A 15,857-nucleotide genomic window follows, 5' to 3' on the forward strand; every position below is an offset into this window, starting at 1 on the left:
CCAGTTGGGCAGGATTAATAATAATAAGCGGCTGCAGTCACTGAGACTTGACTGGGGCTGGAGGTTCCTCTTTCAGGCTCATTCACGAGGCTGTTGGCCAGGAACTGCCATGGCATCCTCTCCATCAGGATGTGGGTAACATGGCTTCGCTCACTAATCTAATCTCCTAGGTGGCAGCCATCACTTCTTCTGTTTTCTCTTTGTGAGAAGCCAGTCACTAACTCCAGCCCATACTCAGGAGGAAGGAAGACCGCCAGAGTAACGTGAGGTGAGAATTCCACCAGCCCTAAAAGGTCTCTCCACTAGAATCTCCAGAAAGGAACACAGCTCCGCCAGTACCTTGGATTTAGCCCAAGAAAACATCCAAACTACAGAAAGGACAAGCAATGCCAAAAGTTTGGACAACCATGAGGAAACAAAGAAACACCATGCAGGCAAAGGAGCAGGAAAAAAACCCACAACACCAAATAAATGAGGAGGAAATAGGAAAAATGCCTGAAAAAGAATTCAGAGTAATGATAGTAAAAATGATACAAAATCTCGATAACAAAATAGAGACAGTACAAGAAACAGTTCATAAGAACTCAGAAAAACAAACAGCAATGGATAACAAAATAAATGAAATTAAAAATACTCTAGATGCTATAACCAGCAGAATGACTGAGGCAGAAGAACGAATAAGTGAGTTGGAAGATAGAATGGGGGAAATAAATGCCACAGAGCAGGAAAAAGAAAAAAGAATAAAAAGAATAGAAGACAGTCTCAGAGACCTCAGTGATAACATCAAGTGTACCAACATTCGAATTATAGGCATCCCAGAAGAAGAAAACAAGAAAGGGTCTGAGAAAATATTTGAAGAGGTTATAGTGGAAAACTTCCCCAACATGGGAAAGGAAATAATGAACCAAGTCCAAGAAGCACAGAGAGTCCCATACAGAATAAACCCAAGGAGAAATACACCAAGACACATATTAATCAAACTAATGACAATTAAACACAAAGAAAAACTATTAAAAGCAGCAAGAGAAAAGCAACAAACAACATATAAGGGAAAACCCATAAGGATAACAGCTGACCTTTCTACAGAAACTCTGCAGGCCAGAAGGGAATGGCAGGATATACTGAAAGTCCTGAAAGAGAGACACCTACAGCCAAGAATACTCTACCCAGCAAGAATCTCATTCAGATTTGAGGGAGAAACCAAAAGCTTTCCAGACAAGCAAAAGTTAAGAGAATTCAGCACCACCAAACCAGCCTTACAACAAGTGCTAAAGGAACTTCTCTAAGTAGGACACACAAGAAAAGGAAAACACCTACAAATACAAACCCAAAACAATTAAGAAAATGGTAATTGGAACACACATGTCAATAATCACCTTAAATGTAAATGGATTAAATGCTCCAACCAAAAGACACAGACTGGCTGAATGGATACAAAAACAAGACCCTTCTATATGCTACCTACAAGAAACCCATTTCAGACCAAGGGATACATATAGACTGAAAGTCAAGGGATGGAAAAAGATATTCCATGCAAATGGAAGTCAAAAGAAAGCTGGAGTAGCAATACTCATATCAGACAAATTAGACTTGAAAGTAAAGACTATTAAAAGAGACAAGGAAGGACACTACATAGTGATCAAGGGATCCATTCAAGAAGAACATATCACAATGATAAATATCTATGCCCCCAATATAGGAGCACCTCAATACATAAGGCAAATGCTAACAGCCTTAAAAGGGTACATCGACAGTAACACAATAATAGTGGGAGACTTGAACACCCCACTTACATCAATGGACAGATCATCCAAACAGAAAATAAATAAAGACACACATTAGAGCATCTCAACTTAATGGATATTTATAGGACATTCCATCCAAAAATGACAGACTACACTTTCTTCTCAAGTGCACACGGAACATTTTCCAGGATAGATCACATCTTGGGTCACAAATCAAACCTCGGCAAATTCAAGAAAATTGAAATCATATCAAGCATCTTCTCAGACCACAACGCCATGAGACTAGATATCAATTATAGGAAGAAAAACTGCAAAAAATACAAACACATGGAGGCTAAACAATTCACTCTTAAACAACCAAGGAATCACTAAAGAAATCAAAGAGGAAATCAAAAAATATCTAGAAACAAATGACAACGAAAACACAACAACCCAAAACCTATGGGATGCAGCAAAAGCAGTTCTAAGAGGGAAGTTTATAGCAATACAGTCCTACCTTAAGAAACAAGAAATGATCGAATAAACAACCTAACCTTACACCTCAAACAACTAGAGAAAGAAGAACAAAGAAACCCCAAAGTGAGCAGAAGGAAAGAAATCATAAAGATCAGAGCAGAAATAAATGAAAAAGAAAGGAAGGAAACCATAGCAAAAATAAATAAAACTAAAAGCTCGTTCTTTGAGAAGATTAACAAAATTGATAAACCATTAGCCAGACTCATCAAGACAAAAAGGGAGAAGATGCAAATCAACAGAATTAGAAATGAAAAAGGAGAAGTCACAACGGACACCTCAGAAATACAAAACATCATGAGAGACTACTACAAGCAACTATATGCCAATCAATTGGATAACCTGGAAAAAATGGATACATTCTTAGAAAAATACAATCTTCCAAGACTGAACCAGGAAGAAATAGAAACCATGAACAGACCAATCACAAGTACGGAAATTGAGGCAGTGATTAAAAATCTCCCAACTCACAAAAGCCCAGGACCAGATGGGTTCACGGGTGAATTCTATCAAACATTTCGAGAAGAGTTAACACCTATCCTTCTCAAACTCTTCCAAAATATAGCAGAAGGAGGAACACTCTGAAACTCATTCTACAAGGCCATCATCACCCTGATACCAAAACCAGGCAAAGATGTCACAAAAAAAGAAAACTGCAGACCAATATCACTGATGAATATAGATGCAAAAATCCTCAACAAAATACTAGCTACCAGACTCCAACAGCACATTAAAAAAATCATACATCATGATCAAGTGGGGTTTATCCCTGAGATGCAAGGATTCTTCAATATACGCAAATCAATCAACGTGACACATCATATCAGCAACTTGAAGGATAAAAACCATATGATCATCTCAATAGATGCAGAAAAAGCTTTTGACAAAGTTCAACATCCATTTATGATAAAAGCTCTCCAGAAAATGGGCATAGAAGGAAATTACCTCAACATAATAAAAGCCATATATGAAAAACCAAAAGCCAACATCGTTCTCAATGGCGAAAAACTGGAAGAATTCCCTCTAAGAACAGGAACAAGACAAGGGTGTCCACTCTCACCACTATTATTCAACATAGTTTTGGAAGTTTTAGCCTCAGCAATCAGAGAAGAAAAAGAAATCAAAGGAATCCAAATTGGAAAAGAAGAAGTAAAATTGTCACTCTTTGCAGATGACATGATAGTATATATAGAAAACCCTAAAGACTCTACCAGAAAACTGCTAGCACTAATTGAAGAGTTCAGTAAAGTAGCAGAATACAAAATTAATGCACAGAAATCTCTTGCATTCCTATACACCAACAACAGAAGAGCAGAAAGAGAAATTAAGGAAACTCTCCCATTCACCATGGCAACCAAAAGAATCAAATACCTAGGAATAAACCTGCCTAAGGAGGCAAAAGATCTGTATGCAGAAAACTTTAAGACATTGATGAAAGAAATCAAAGACGACACAAACAGATGGAGGGACATACCATGTTCCTGGATTGGAAGAATCAACATCGTGAAAATGATTGTACTACCCAAAGCAATTTACAGATTCAATGCAATCCCGATCAAATTCCCAATGGCATTTTTCACAGAACTAGAGCAAGAAATCTTACGATTTATATGGAAACGCAAAAGACCCTGAATAGCCAAAGCAATCTTGAGAAGGAAAAATGGAGTTGGTGGAATCAGTCTTCCTGACTTCAAACTATACTACAAGGCCATAGTGATCAAGACAGTATGGTACTGGCATAAAAATAGAAAGGAAGATCAATGGAATAGAATAGAGAACTCAGAAGTAAGCCCAAACACACATGGGCACCTTATCTTTGACAAAGGAGGCACGAGTATACAATGGAAAAAAGACAGCCTCTTCAATAAGTGGTGCTGGGAAAATTGGACAGCAACATGTCAAAGAATGAAATTAGAACACTTCCTAACACCATCCACAAAAATAAACTCCAAATGGATTAAAGACCTACATGTAAGGCCAGACACTATAAAACTCCTAGAGGAAAACATAGGCAGAACACTCTATGACATCCATCGAAGCAAGATCCTTTTTGACCCACCTCCTAGAATCATGGAAGTAAAATCAAGAATAAACAAATGGGACCTCATGAAACTTAAAAGCTTTTGCACAGCAAAAGAAACCATAAACAAGACTAAAAGGCAACCCTCAGAATGGGAGAAAATAATTGCCTATGAAACAATGGATAAAGGATTAACCTCCAAAATATACAAGCAGCTCATGAAGCTTAATACCGAAAAAGCAAATAACCCCATCCACAAATGGGCAGAAGACCTAAATAGCCATTTCTCCAAAGAAGACATACAGATGGCCAACACACACATGAAAAGATGCTCAACATCACTCATCATCAGAGAAATGCAAGTCAAAGCCACAATGAGGTATCACCTCACACCAGTCAGAATGGCCATCATCACAAAATCTGGAAACAACAAATGTTGGAGAGGGTGTGGAGAAAAGGGAACTCTCCTGCACTGTTGGTGGGACTGTAAGTTGGTACAGCCACTATGGAAAACAATTTGGAGGTTCCTTAAAAAACTACAAATAGAACTTCCATATGATCCAGTAATCCCTCTACTGGGCATATACCCAAAGAAAACCATAATCCCAAAAGAAACTTGTACCATAATGTTTATTGCAGCACTATTTACAATAGCCAGGACATGGAAGCAACCTAAATGCCCATCAACAAATGAATGGATACAGAAGATGTGGCATATATACACAATGGAATATTACTCAGCTATAAAAAGGGATGAGATGGAGCTATATGTAATGAGGTGGGTAGAACTACAATCTGTCATACAGAGTGAAGTAAGTCAGAAAGAGAAGGACAAATATTGTATGCTAACTCACATATATGGAATCTAAAAATGGTACTGATGAACTCAGTGACAAGAACAAGGATGTAGATACAGAGAATGGACTGGAGAACTTGAGGTATGGGAGGGGGTGGGGGGTGAAGGGGAAACTGAGACAAAGCGAGAGAGTAGCACAGACATATATATACTACCAACTGTAAAATAGATAGTCAGTGGGAAGTTGTTGTATAACAAAGGGAGTCCAACGCGAGGATGGAAGATGCCTTAGAGGACTGGGGTGGGGAGGGTGGGGGGGACTCGAGGGGGGAAGTCAAGGAAGGGAGGGAATACGGGGATATGTGTATAAAAACAGATGATTGAACCTGGTGTACCCCCAAAAAATAAAAAATAAAAAATAAATAAAAATAAAATATTAAAAAAAAAAAATTTCAAGAATTGTTCCCACCATATCTTTTTTGCAAATCTTCACAAATAAAACTTGTTAATGTTTCAGAGGGAAAAAAAGAATTTAAAGCATTAGATAAAAATGGGTACAGTAGCGGACTTCCCTACAGTGGGAAGAAAGGTTAAGAATCTGCTTGCCAATGCAGGGGACACAAGTTCGAGCCCTGGTCTGGGAAGATCCCAAATACTATGGAGCAACTAAGTCCGTGTGTCACACTACTGAGCCCGAGTGCCACAACTGCTGAAGCCCGCACGCCTAGAGCTCATGCTCCCCAGTAAGAGAAGCCACTGCAATGAGAAGCCCTCGCACCGCAACAAAGAGTAGCCCCCTCTCACCACAACTAGAGAAAGCCCGTGCACAGCAATGAAGACCAATGCAGCCAAAAATAAATAAATAAATTATTTATTTATTTATTTTAAAAAATGGGTACTCTAGCAATTATGAATTTTTTCTTCTGTATATGTAAGTAATTTTCAAACATATTTTGTGATTATAAATTATTTTAAAATAAACAGAGCATCCTAAGCAGCAAAACAATACTTCCATGAGAATCTTAGGATATATTCAATATTATTAAATTTAATAAAGTGTTAAAATACATAAACAATTTTTAAAAGTATGTGCATAAGAAATGTCATGATATATACTATATAACCATAGATGTATTATAATATATATTTAGAATGTGTAGTGAAATCTGTTGACTGGTATTTCAAAAATTACTTTTAATCCAGTTTCCAATGAGTAAAACATAGTTAAAGATGATTGTGTAAAACAGTTATGTGTTGGTAGGAGTCATAGTTTAGATATCAAGAGCATTTTCTCTTTTCTTATGAGCCATTCTTCAAATAAACAAACTAGTTCAAATCAAGTCAAAACACAGCCCTCATCTTATTCAATTTTTTAATACTACTTCAGTGTAAAATTTCTTAAGCTTTATTGATTTTTGTATGTTTTAATCATAAGCAAAATTTGAGAAATCCTACATAACATTATGCAAGGCATTTAAAAACATTTTATGTATTCTTTGTTTCTGCCTCCCTAAAGTGGACACCTTAAAGTAAATAACCTTGCTGTATGAAGCCATGACCTGATTGAATTCTGGCTTATAAAATTTCATATCTATTTTCTAATTGTATACATGAATATTCATCAAATTAACCTAAAATTCCAAATTTAAACTGGAGTGAATTAAATGTGAGTGTGATACTTTATTTTTATTAATGTAGTATTTTTAGGTAAATGCTTTTAACCCTATAATGTAACATAGAAGTTATAAATTTTGAATCCTCTAATCCAACAGTTCCCAATTTATAGCCAGTTGAACTATAAATAACCTATACTTGCGAACAGCTATGGTATTCCTATGTAGCCTCCTATCTCAATGTCCACCTGTTGTTACTTTCTCCCATAGTGTCTATAGAGAACCACTCCTGCACCTCCATCCATGTTAACCTTACATCTGCTGAGAATCTCTTTGTCTCTACTCCTTTAATCTTACAGAATCAGATGCATGGGACTCTCTAAATAATTGCCTTTATGCTGCATGTTCAAAGGAAAGAATGATAGAGTTGAAGGAACCAAATTTCTACTTTACCTAAAAGCATTCCAAAAAGGAATCTGATTGATTATGTGAGGTGGAACATTAATTTTAAAGGGAAAAATGCACTGAGTTTCAAGTAATTAAAAAATCATGTTTGAAATGTAATCAGTTCATAAATTGGGACATATTTGTGAGTGGGTAGTCATAATGGCTGCTGTAATTTATTTTCAGGGATTAGTTGTAGGTTAACATCTAAAGCCAATGTTGAAAGGAACATTTCTACTATCTAGCTTTGTGACTTTAGGCAAATGACTTACCCTCTCTTTATCTCAGTTCCATTATCTGTAAAATGGGGATATTAGTAACTACCTTATACACAAGTAAAATCAGGAATGCTGCAAGCCAAGAAACTTCTAAAATAAAAGTGACTTTATTGGATTGGAAATAGTAATTACCAACAAACATATTTCCAATATACAGAAAAAAATTTTAATTTGCACTATTAAGTAACATTGAGTGAGCAAAGGTAAAACATGAATAGAAAAGTAAAAATAAAAATAATATTAATCAGATCAACAATGCAGTTGTTTATAAACAGAACTAAAACACTGGGATAAAAAATAGAAGTAAATTATTGGAATATGTGATTATAGAAATTAAAGTTTTATGATTTTTCAGTTTTTATGTGGTTATAGTATGTTCTCTGGGAAGCTTAAGATCCAGCAAAAATTTTTATCCCTTCCTTTCAATAAACATACACAGAAGCAAAGCAGAGCAAAACAAAACACTGTCATGCAATGGATGTGTTTATTTTATTTAGTTGCATTAGACTTGGAGGTTATCTGTCTCAACTGCTAAATTTGAACCATTAGGTAAGAAATGTGTTACATTATAACAAATTATTACAAATCAAATTATCTAGTGTAAGTTTGTATTTTTAACCTGTGTTAAATATGTGTTTGTAGATGTCATTACTTATACTAGATAGGAAATCTCCAAAGGTTGGGAAGGGAGCATTTTATTTAGTCCCAGTTCTAGTATGAGATTCCTTATTTATATCAGATGACTATGTTTACATGGAACTGTGATCAAAGGAAAACAATTCTTTTGAAAAAGTAGTGATTCTATAAGATTCCTAAATTGGTTTAATTTTGATATTTATTTTGCATCTTTTATATATTTCTAATTGTTTTAAATGAAATGATATCTGTGGTCATCAGTCTAACATTTGGGAACTGCTGATATAAGAAACTTAGCACTGGAACTGACATGAAAGTGTTTCCTTCCAGCCCTAGCAGTGTTTCCCACAATAAGCCAGGGATATTGTCTTATAGATCATACAAGTCCTTTTATCATCCACATTTCTATGACATTGTCAACCACAGAGGAGGTGCTCAGCAAATATTTGTCGTGTGAATGAATGAATAGAAACTCAATTGGAGCTATACTATAAAATAAACATAGTTTTCAAAATCCTAAGCCTGCTACAAAGTAGAATTAAGCATGATGAAGCTTATACTAGGTATGGAAGATTTACTGCCTACATTTAATAAAGAATGGTCATTACTTTTAAACATGCTCAGTCAAGTGGGAGTTTTTGAAAATTATCTGGTTTGAATGATGGTTGTAAAAATTCCTCAAAATACTTAGAAAATAACTGACTAGAGAAAATACAAGGACGTGTAGAGCAGACTTTAAAAACAAGGGGGGAGGGTTGGAACCAGTTGGACTGTGAGGCTATTAATAAAGGCACTAATTTTCTTACATGTAACATGGAAATAATATCTTTCTTGATTGTGCATAATGACTGTCAGTGTTACATCATCCAGATGAGCTGAAAACTAGCAGATCTCTAGTGGAAGCCGTGATATATGAGAACTTGCTGCTCCCAAAACAAGAGAATCCCAGGGCTGATGGAAGTATTGGGGAATTGTTATCTACGTCATTATTATTATTCTAGTATACGTAAGGACTCCCTGATCCCCGCTTTCCAGTCTTCTTCACAGCTGCAATGTAGAGCTGACGAGCTTGTAAGTCATGTATCATCCTTAGCTACAGACCCAGAACTGATGTTTCCCAGCCAGAAAGTGGAACAGGACATAAGGATTACTCTAAGGAGATAGCAGTAGGGCTTTTATATACATGAAAGTTTTGTCAGCTAAGGGAGGCATCCAGTCCAGTCAAAATCCTTTATTGCTGCATCAAAGCAGGAACAAGATTAGTAAGAAAAAGACACAGAAGGTAACACATTTCCACATACTTTTCTCCATTATGGCCATTGGGAAAATTTCTTGACAAGTTGAGTGCTCTAATGGGGCACTACGGTTCCACTGCTATCAAAGGCTAATTTATGTGATAAAAAGTTCCTCTTTAAAAAGTAGTTTATGATTTTTTTCCCAATTGGATCCGCATGTCTAAATCATCAGACTTGTAAGCTTGTTATTATAGTGTATTGGTTAGAAGTATACTCTGCAGCCAGCTTTCTTGCTTGGGTTGAATCCTCACTGTCACTACTAACTGTGTAACTTTTTGTCCCTATTCAAATGTCACCTTCTTAGGGAAGTCTTGCCTAAGCTCCTTAAATAAAGTAGACCTTTCCTTCTTCCATGCCATTCTCTACCCCTTTATCCAGTTTAGCTTCCTTCCTAGCATTTACCGCTATCTGATATTATATTAATTACACATTTATGTCTGTGTCCTTGTCTCCTTTGTGTATCGCTGTATCTTTAGCATCTTCAGACATGTCTGGCACATGGTTGGCATACAATAAGTACTTGTAGAATGAAAAAATCACTAATTTCAATGATGGACTATTTTCAACTCTATAACTTTAATAACGTCCTGCTTATGCTTCCATGGTTATTCCCCAGTCCTAAGGCTCATCTCCACTTTGATTATTGTCTTAAGTCTGGCAGTTCTAACTCTAGTTATATTGCGGCTGACTTCTAAAGATAGATTAAAATAGCCTCCATTGTCTTTGATGACAATTTGCTCTTTCCAGAGTCCATTAGGAATTAAAAAGGAAATTAAGATATTTTTCCTGGTTTTAATTTTTTTTCTTGCCATAAAACTTCTGATTCTTACGTAGTCTCAACCTCAAAATGCATCTCTCATTAAGGGTAAAATCTAGAAAGGGTATTAACGTTAAACCATCTTTCTGAGTTTACACAGGTAATGACAGTAATATAAAGTACTTTGTTTTTCTTTCAGATCTCCAACTAAAGACATGGATTCAGAAGAGAAGGAAATTGTGGTTTGGGTTTGCCAAGAAGAGAAAATCGTCTGTGGGCTAACCAAACGCACGACCTCTGCTGATGTCATCCAGGCTTTGCTTGAGGAACACGAGACTACATTTGGAGAGAAGAGATTTCTTCTGGGGAAGCCCAGTGATTACTGCATCATAGAAAAGTGGAGAGGCTCTGAGCGGGTTCTTCCCCCACTAACTAGAATCCTGAAGCTTTGGAAAGCATGGGGAGACGAGCAGCCTAATATGCAGTTTGTTTTGGTTAAAGCAGATGCTTTTCTTCCAGTTCCCTTGTGGCGGACAGCTGAAGCCAAGTTAGTACCGAATACAGAAAAACTGTGGGAGCTCAGCCCAGCAAATTACATGAAGACGTTACCACCAGATAAGCAAAAGAGAATAGTCAGAAAAACTTTCCGTAAACTGGCTAAAATTAAGCAGGACACAGTTTCCCAAGAGCGAGATAGTATGGAGACATTAGTTCATCTGATTATTTCCCAGGATCATACTATTCATCAACAAGTCAAGAGGATGAAAGAGCTGGATCTGGAAATTGAAAAGTGTGAAGCTAAATTCCACCTCGACCGGGTAGAAAATGATGGAGAAAATTATGTTCAGGATGCATATTTGATGCCCAGTTTCAGTGAAGTTGAGCAAAAGCTAGGCTTGGAGTATGATGAAAACCAGATTCTGGAGGACTTGAGAGAAAGTGATGGAATCATACAGCTGGAGGAACGACTGACATATTACAGAAAGCTCATTGATAAGCTCTCTGCCGAAATAGAAAAAGAGGTAAAAAGTGTTTGCACGGAGATAAACGAAGATGCAGAAGGGGCAGCTGCAAGTGAACTTGAAAGCTCTAATTTAGAAAGTGTTAAGTGTGATTTGGAGAAAAGCATGAAAGCTGGTTTGAAAATCCATTCTCACTTGAGTGGCATCCAGAAAGAGATTAAATACAGTGACTCATTGCTTCAGATGAAAGCTAAAGAATATGAGCTCCTGGCCAAGGAGTTCAATTCCCTTCATATTAGCAACAAAGATGAATGCCAGCTAAAGGAAAACAGAGGAAAGGAACCTGAGGTCCCCACCAGCAGTGGGGAGGTTCCCCCTTTTACTCAAAGAGTCTTTAACATGTATACAAATGACACAGACTCGGACACTGGTATCAGCTCTAATCACAGTCAGGACTCAGAAACAGCTGTAGGAGATGTGGTGCTGTTGTCAACATAATTTGAATGGCTTCTTTCTGACCTACTTTAATGTTTGTGTTTGTTTAATAGAAAACTTTAACTGTTCCATTCTGGAAAAAAAACGTGAATCATGTTAAAGGGTTCAGTGTTTAATAAAAACTAGAGAATTTTGTAAATTTGTTTTTGATTTGAGTTCCATTGTGACCTAATTATTACAAATTCAAATAATGAACTGTTTATTAGGAATGCAGCACAAGTAGCTTGCAGGTATATAACAGAGAAATAATTTGATGGGAATTATAATTTCATAGCTTCTATGAGAAATAACTTATTCCAACTTCAAATTAATTCTTAATATTAGACAGCTAATATGTTGAAACTATACACATCAACAAGTAAAATTAAAATGTTCTGTTATATATTTTTCAACAATGTATCATTGGAATTTTATAATCTGTAAAGTACATGACAGCTACTATATTGTAACTGTATTAATTAAAATCCTGGTTCTTTTCACTGATATTTAGAATGTATATCATCTCTGTTACTTCCTGAACCCCTCTACCTGTTTAGGCCTAGATGACAGGAAGTGGGAAGGGTTGCTATTGGGACATGTACAAATACCAGCAGTGGATCAGATAGGGGTATAGATGAGGAAGGCCAAGTGCTGCAAACAACAGCAACTTTTCTAAAGAAGCCTAAAATTATTAAGAGATATGTATGTGCTTTCTTTCTCCCATATGCAAAACTTTGGATCAGACCAATGGTCTGTTCAGGTTCATTCTCTGAGTGAGATATGGTGTGTGTTACAGAGAAAATCATAGGGTCACAGTCCTGTTTGATTATACCCTATGTACAAAAGTTGAAGGGTTGCAACTTGGGGTCCTTCGTGTCAGTAAAATAGAGTTTTATGTGCCATAAGTATTAATATTAGCATTTTGTCTCTGAACATATAGATAGGAACTCATATGGACAAAAACCTTTTATTCTGCTACACTATAATCCAGATTGTCTTTGTAGTACTTCATCTAAAGTGCAAACTGGAAAAAAAAAAAGTGCTAGCTCTACTCTCTACCCCACCCTCAAGCGTGATAGTAAATATCCGAAAATTGAGTAGATTATTTAGATCCTATCGTGACTGACCTTCATTATAGTGCCAGACAAGGCTTGGGTTTGCTTCATTTTTACTTAGGAAGTTCCTTTCTTTCTCCTTCTTTCTCTTTTCTCCTTCCCTTTCCTTATTTCTTGCTATTGAACACATGATATAATCGTATTGAAAACAGTTTAACTGTTTTATTGTACTGTTAAATGAATACAGCTGCTTTAGCTAACACCTTCCCCTTACGTCAGTGCCCATGAAAGTAGAAATATTATTTTACTTAGTTTTAGTACATGGATATTGGTTAAGATTCCCAGTATTTCTCCTTTCTTTCCCTTTATCCTTATGTTTACTGTAGTGTATGTTTTAACTCAGTTTCCTAATCTGTTTTTAAATTTCTCCATCCCCCAGACTTTTCACCAGTCCTTGGGAAGATATTTAGAACTTTCTTAATATTTCACTTTTGGAGAGCATCTAATGTTATCATTTTTCATGCCAAGATATTGGTGGAGGCCTTATTTGAAGTTGGATGGTAAGAGAGGTAGCAATTTCCATTCTAGAGAAAGTATGGTGATAAACAGTAAGTAATAACACTAATATGGGTTTAATTTAAAAGAAATAAGAAAGGAATTGAATAGTCATCTGAGAAAGGGAAGTTTATTTGCCTAAAGTCCTATTAAATCATTCAGCACTATGGTAAGCTATTGAGATATTTATTGTTCACTACTGGGGATTAAATTCAGAAGATCATCATCAAAGATAAATCAATCATAATGTTGTTTTTCTAAAGTGAAAGTAATCTCTTTGGATTACTCTTTAGTGAGAAAATGAAAAGAACATTGTTATCTGCTATATAATTTGATTAATTATCTGAATTCAAAAGAGGTTCTGATAAGAAACAAGACTAGACAGATAATTTCATTTGAGAAACTGCATTAATGTCTGCTTTTATACAGTTAAGCACAGTTTCTCCTATATTTTTTACAGTACATGTTAAAAACTCTTGTCAGAAAGCAAGACCATTGAGTTTTAAATTCACATTAGAATTTCTATTTGTTCTTTAGTTATACAAATGTATTTGTGCTTTTGATTTATTACAATATTAAATCATCAGTTACCATGGTGACTCTCTAATTTAGAGTAATACATTAATACAAAAAAAGATACTAAAATACAATGCCCTCATCTCTGGATACTGAGCTATTCTTTATCAAATTAAGTGAGAATTTATATTATGAATTTAGAACTTGATAGAAACCTTAATGTTTTAATTATTTATAGAGGCTTTAAAATAAAATGTTTATAAATTCTGGAATAACCTGACAGGTTGACCATGAAATTCCTACATGCAGCTAGAAGTAGCAAACCAAAGCTGACTACTCTTTCCTATAATAAGACAGATTTTTACCAACTGGTTTTTTCATCCTCCCACTTGGAATGTCTTTTTCCTCTATCTGCTATATACTGAAATCCCACCCATTTCAGGCTTTTTAACATGTTATCTCTTCTATAAAACATATATGGTTCCATTCAACCAGTTGTAATATCTTATCTCTGAACCCAGAAATAGTTTAGGTGTATTTTTCATAAAGGAGCATTTATATTCTGGCTTAGCTTATATCTATTTATGTACTTATCTAACTTCCCTCCCCCAATGTATTTTCAATTTTCTTGTTAGTCTTCTGTCTTGTTGACCTTATTCCCTACAATCAACCTCTTCGCCCCTGCTCAGTTTTGGAACTGAATTGCTAAATTTTAGAAGATTGTAACCTTTAAAAAAAATTATTTCCATACATGGTAAACGATGTTTGTGCATTTTATACATAAATATGCATTTTAGCAGACTTAAAACATTAACAGTAATTCTACTTACCTATTCTTTGGGGAAAGCACTAAACCTTAGTTTTGTAATGAAAAACTTTAATATAGTATCAATTTTCTATTTTACTTTTAATTCACAGAGTTACTGATTTAAAACAATGGAAATATTGTCTTTTTTAAAGCCCCTCGATGGTTAAATTATGGTATTTTCCTCTGCATCCCTTGCATGTAAGAAAAAGTTATATTTTATAGAGCTAGATGTTGTGCTAGACACATAAAATAAATTCAAAATATCTTTAAAAATATTTTATTTCTCTTTTTAAATAAAAATATAAATAAACGACCCCTCATTAGTGTGTAGAAGCTATTCTAACCCATTAAAATTTTATTTTTATATTTATTTAAACATCTACTGTACATGACAAAATATATTTCTGTGGCTACATTTTATAATTTTTCAAAGTAGGATTATTGTTTTATTTAAAATGTATTTTTCTAGTGACAAAAGGAATATCTTTTAATGTAGATTTCTTTTAAATATTAGGCTATTTCTTTTCATAGTACCTGACTGGTTTAATAACCTGATGTGACAAATATAAAGTACAAATAATTTCTTCAAGTGTAACTGATCCAGAATAATAAAAGGAATGATTGTGTACTTTCATGTGATATTATTTGTCTTTCTGCGTGTGTTACTTGGCTATATTAAAAATAAATTTTGTATCAGTTGAAATTATATAATTGCTGAGCTAACTCACACAAGTTAGATAAGGTATTGTTTCATGACAGTAGATACAGCAAAAAAAAGATATAACAAAACTTTTTATTAGGTTTCATACATATTTGTTTCCATTTGTCATGAAAGAATGTCCTCACTTTTATACTGGACAGCTCTGGTTTTATGGCCTGGTATCTTGCTTTCTAGAATGAAATCCATCTTAATGTAAAAATACTCAAGTGTAAATCTTCCCTGCTATTATTCAGTTTGTTACTACCCTTATTTCTCAAAATAGGCCTTTAATTTGAGTCTTTAATAACTACATCATTTGAAAAATAAGGAAACTCATTTGCTCATTCTATGAATGACCATGAAATTACTCTATTAAAACATTGTATATAATGTTCAGTAATGACACATAGAAATAAGTGAACACTATTTTCTCAGCCAGTGTATCTTAATAGTGAGAGAAAACATACAATAGTCATTTTGTTAATCTAGAATTAATTTGTGTTTTCAACAACTGTTGGAATTGAGAATCACAATTTGTAAGTTCCATAATTAATAGTTTCATATCAGGAAGTGAAAAACTAAGTGATTACCTTCATATTTTAAAAAAAGCAACTTCAATATTATATTTTTCCTAAATAAAAATAGACACATTTTTGCAGAAGACTACTAAGTCTCTCCCTACATTTCATA

The 15,857-nt window shown here is 34.9% G+C and overlaps 1 protein-coding gene across 1 annotated transcript in view; it reads left to right on the forward strand.

Moving 5' to 3' along the window:
• RASSF9 (Ras association domain family member 9) overlaps positions 1-15,076 on the forward strand; it is a 31,183-nt gene extending 16,107 nt beyond the window's left edge. Inside the window, exon 2 of the mRNA XM_057743516.1 lies at positions 10,297-15,076. Within this exon, the coding sequence (XP_057599499.1) occupies positions 10,297-11,557 (1,261 nt within the window). The 3' untranslated portion in view covers positions 11,558-15,076. The remainder of the gene's footprint in view (positions 1-10,296) is intronic.
• The last annotated feature ends 781 nt before the right edge of the window (positions 15,077-15,857 follow it).

The sequence above is a fragment of the Hippopotamus amphibius genome, chromosome 7 (genome assembly GCF_030028045.1).
Source record: "Hippopotamus amphibius kiboko isolate mHipAmp2 chromosome 7, mHipAmp2.hap2, whole genome shotgun sequence".
Classification (NCBI taxonomy): Eukaryota; Metazoa; Chordata; class Mammalia; order Artiodactyla; family Hippopotamidae; genus Hippopotamus; species Hippopotamus amphibius.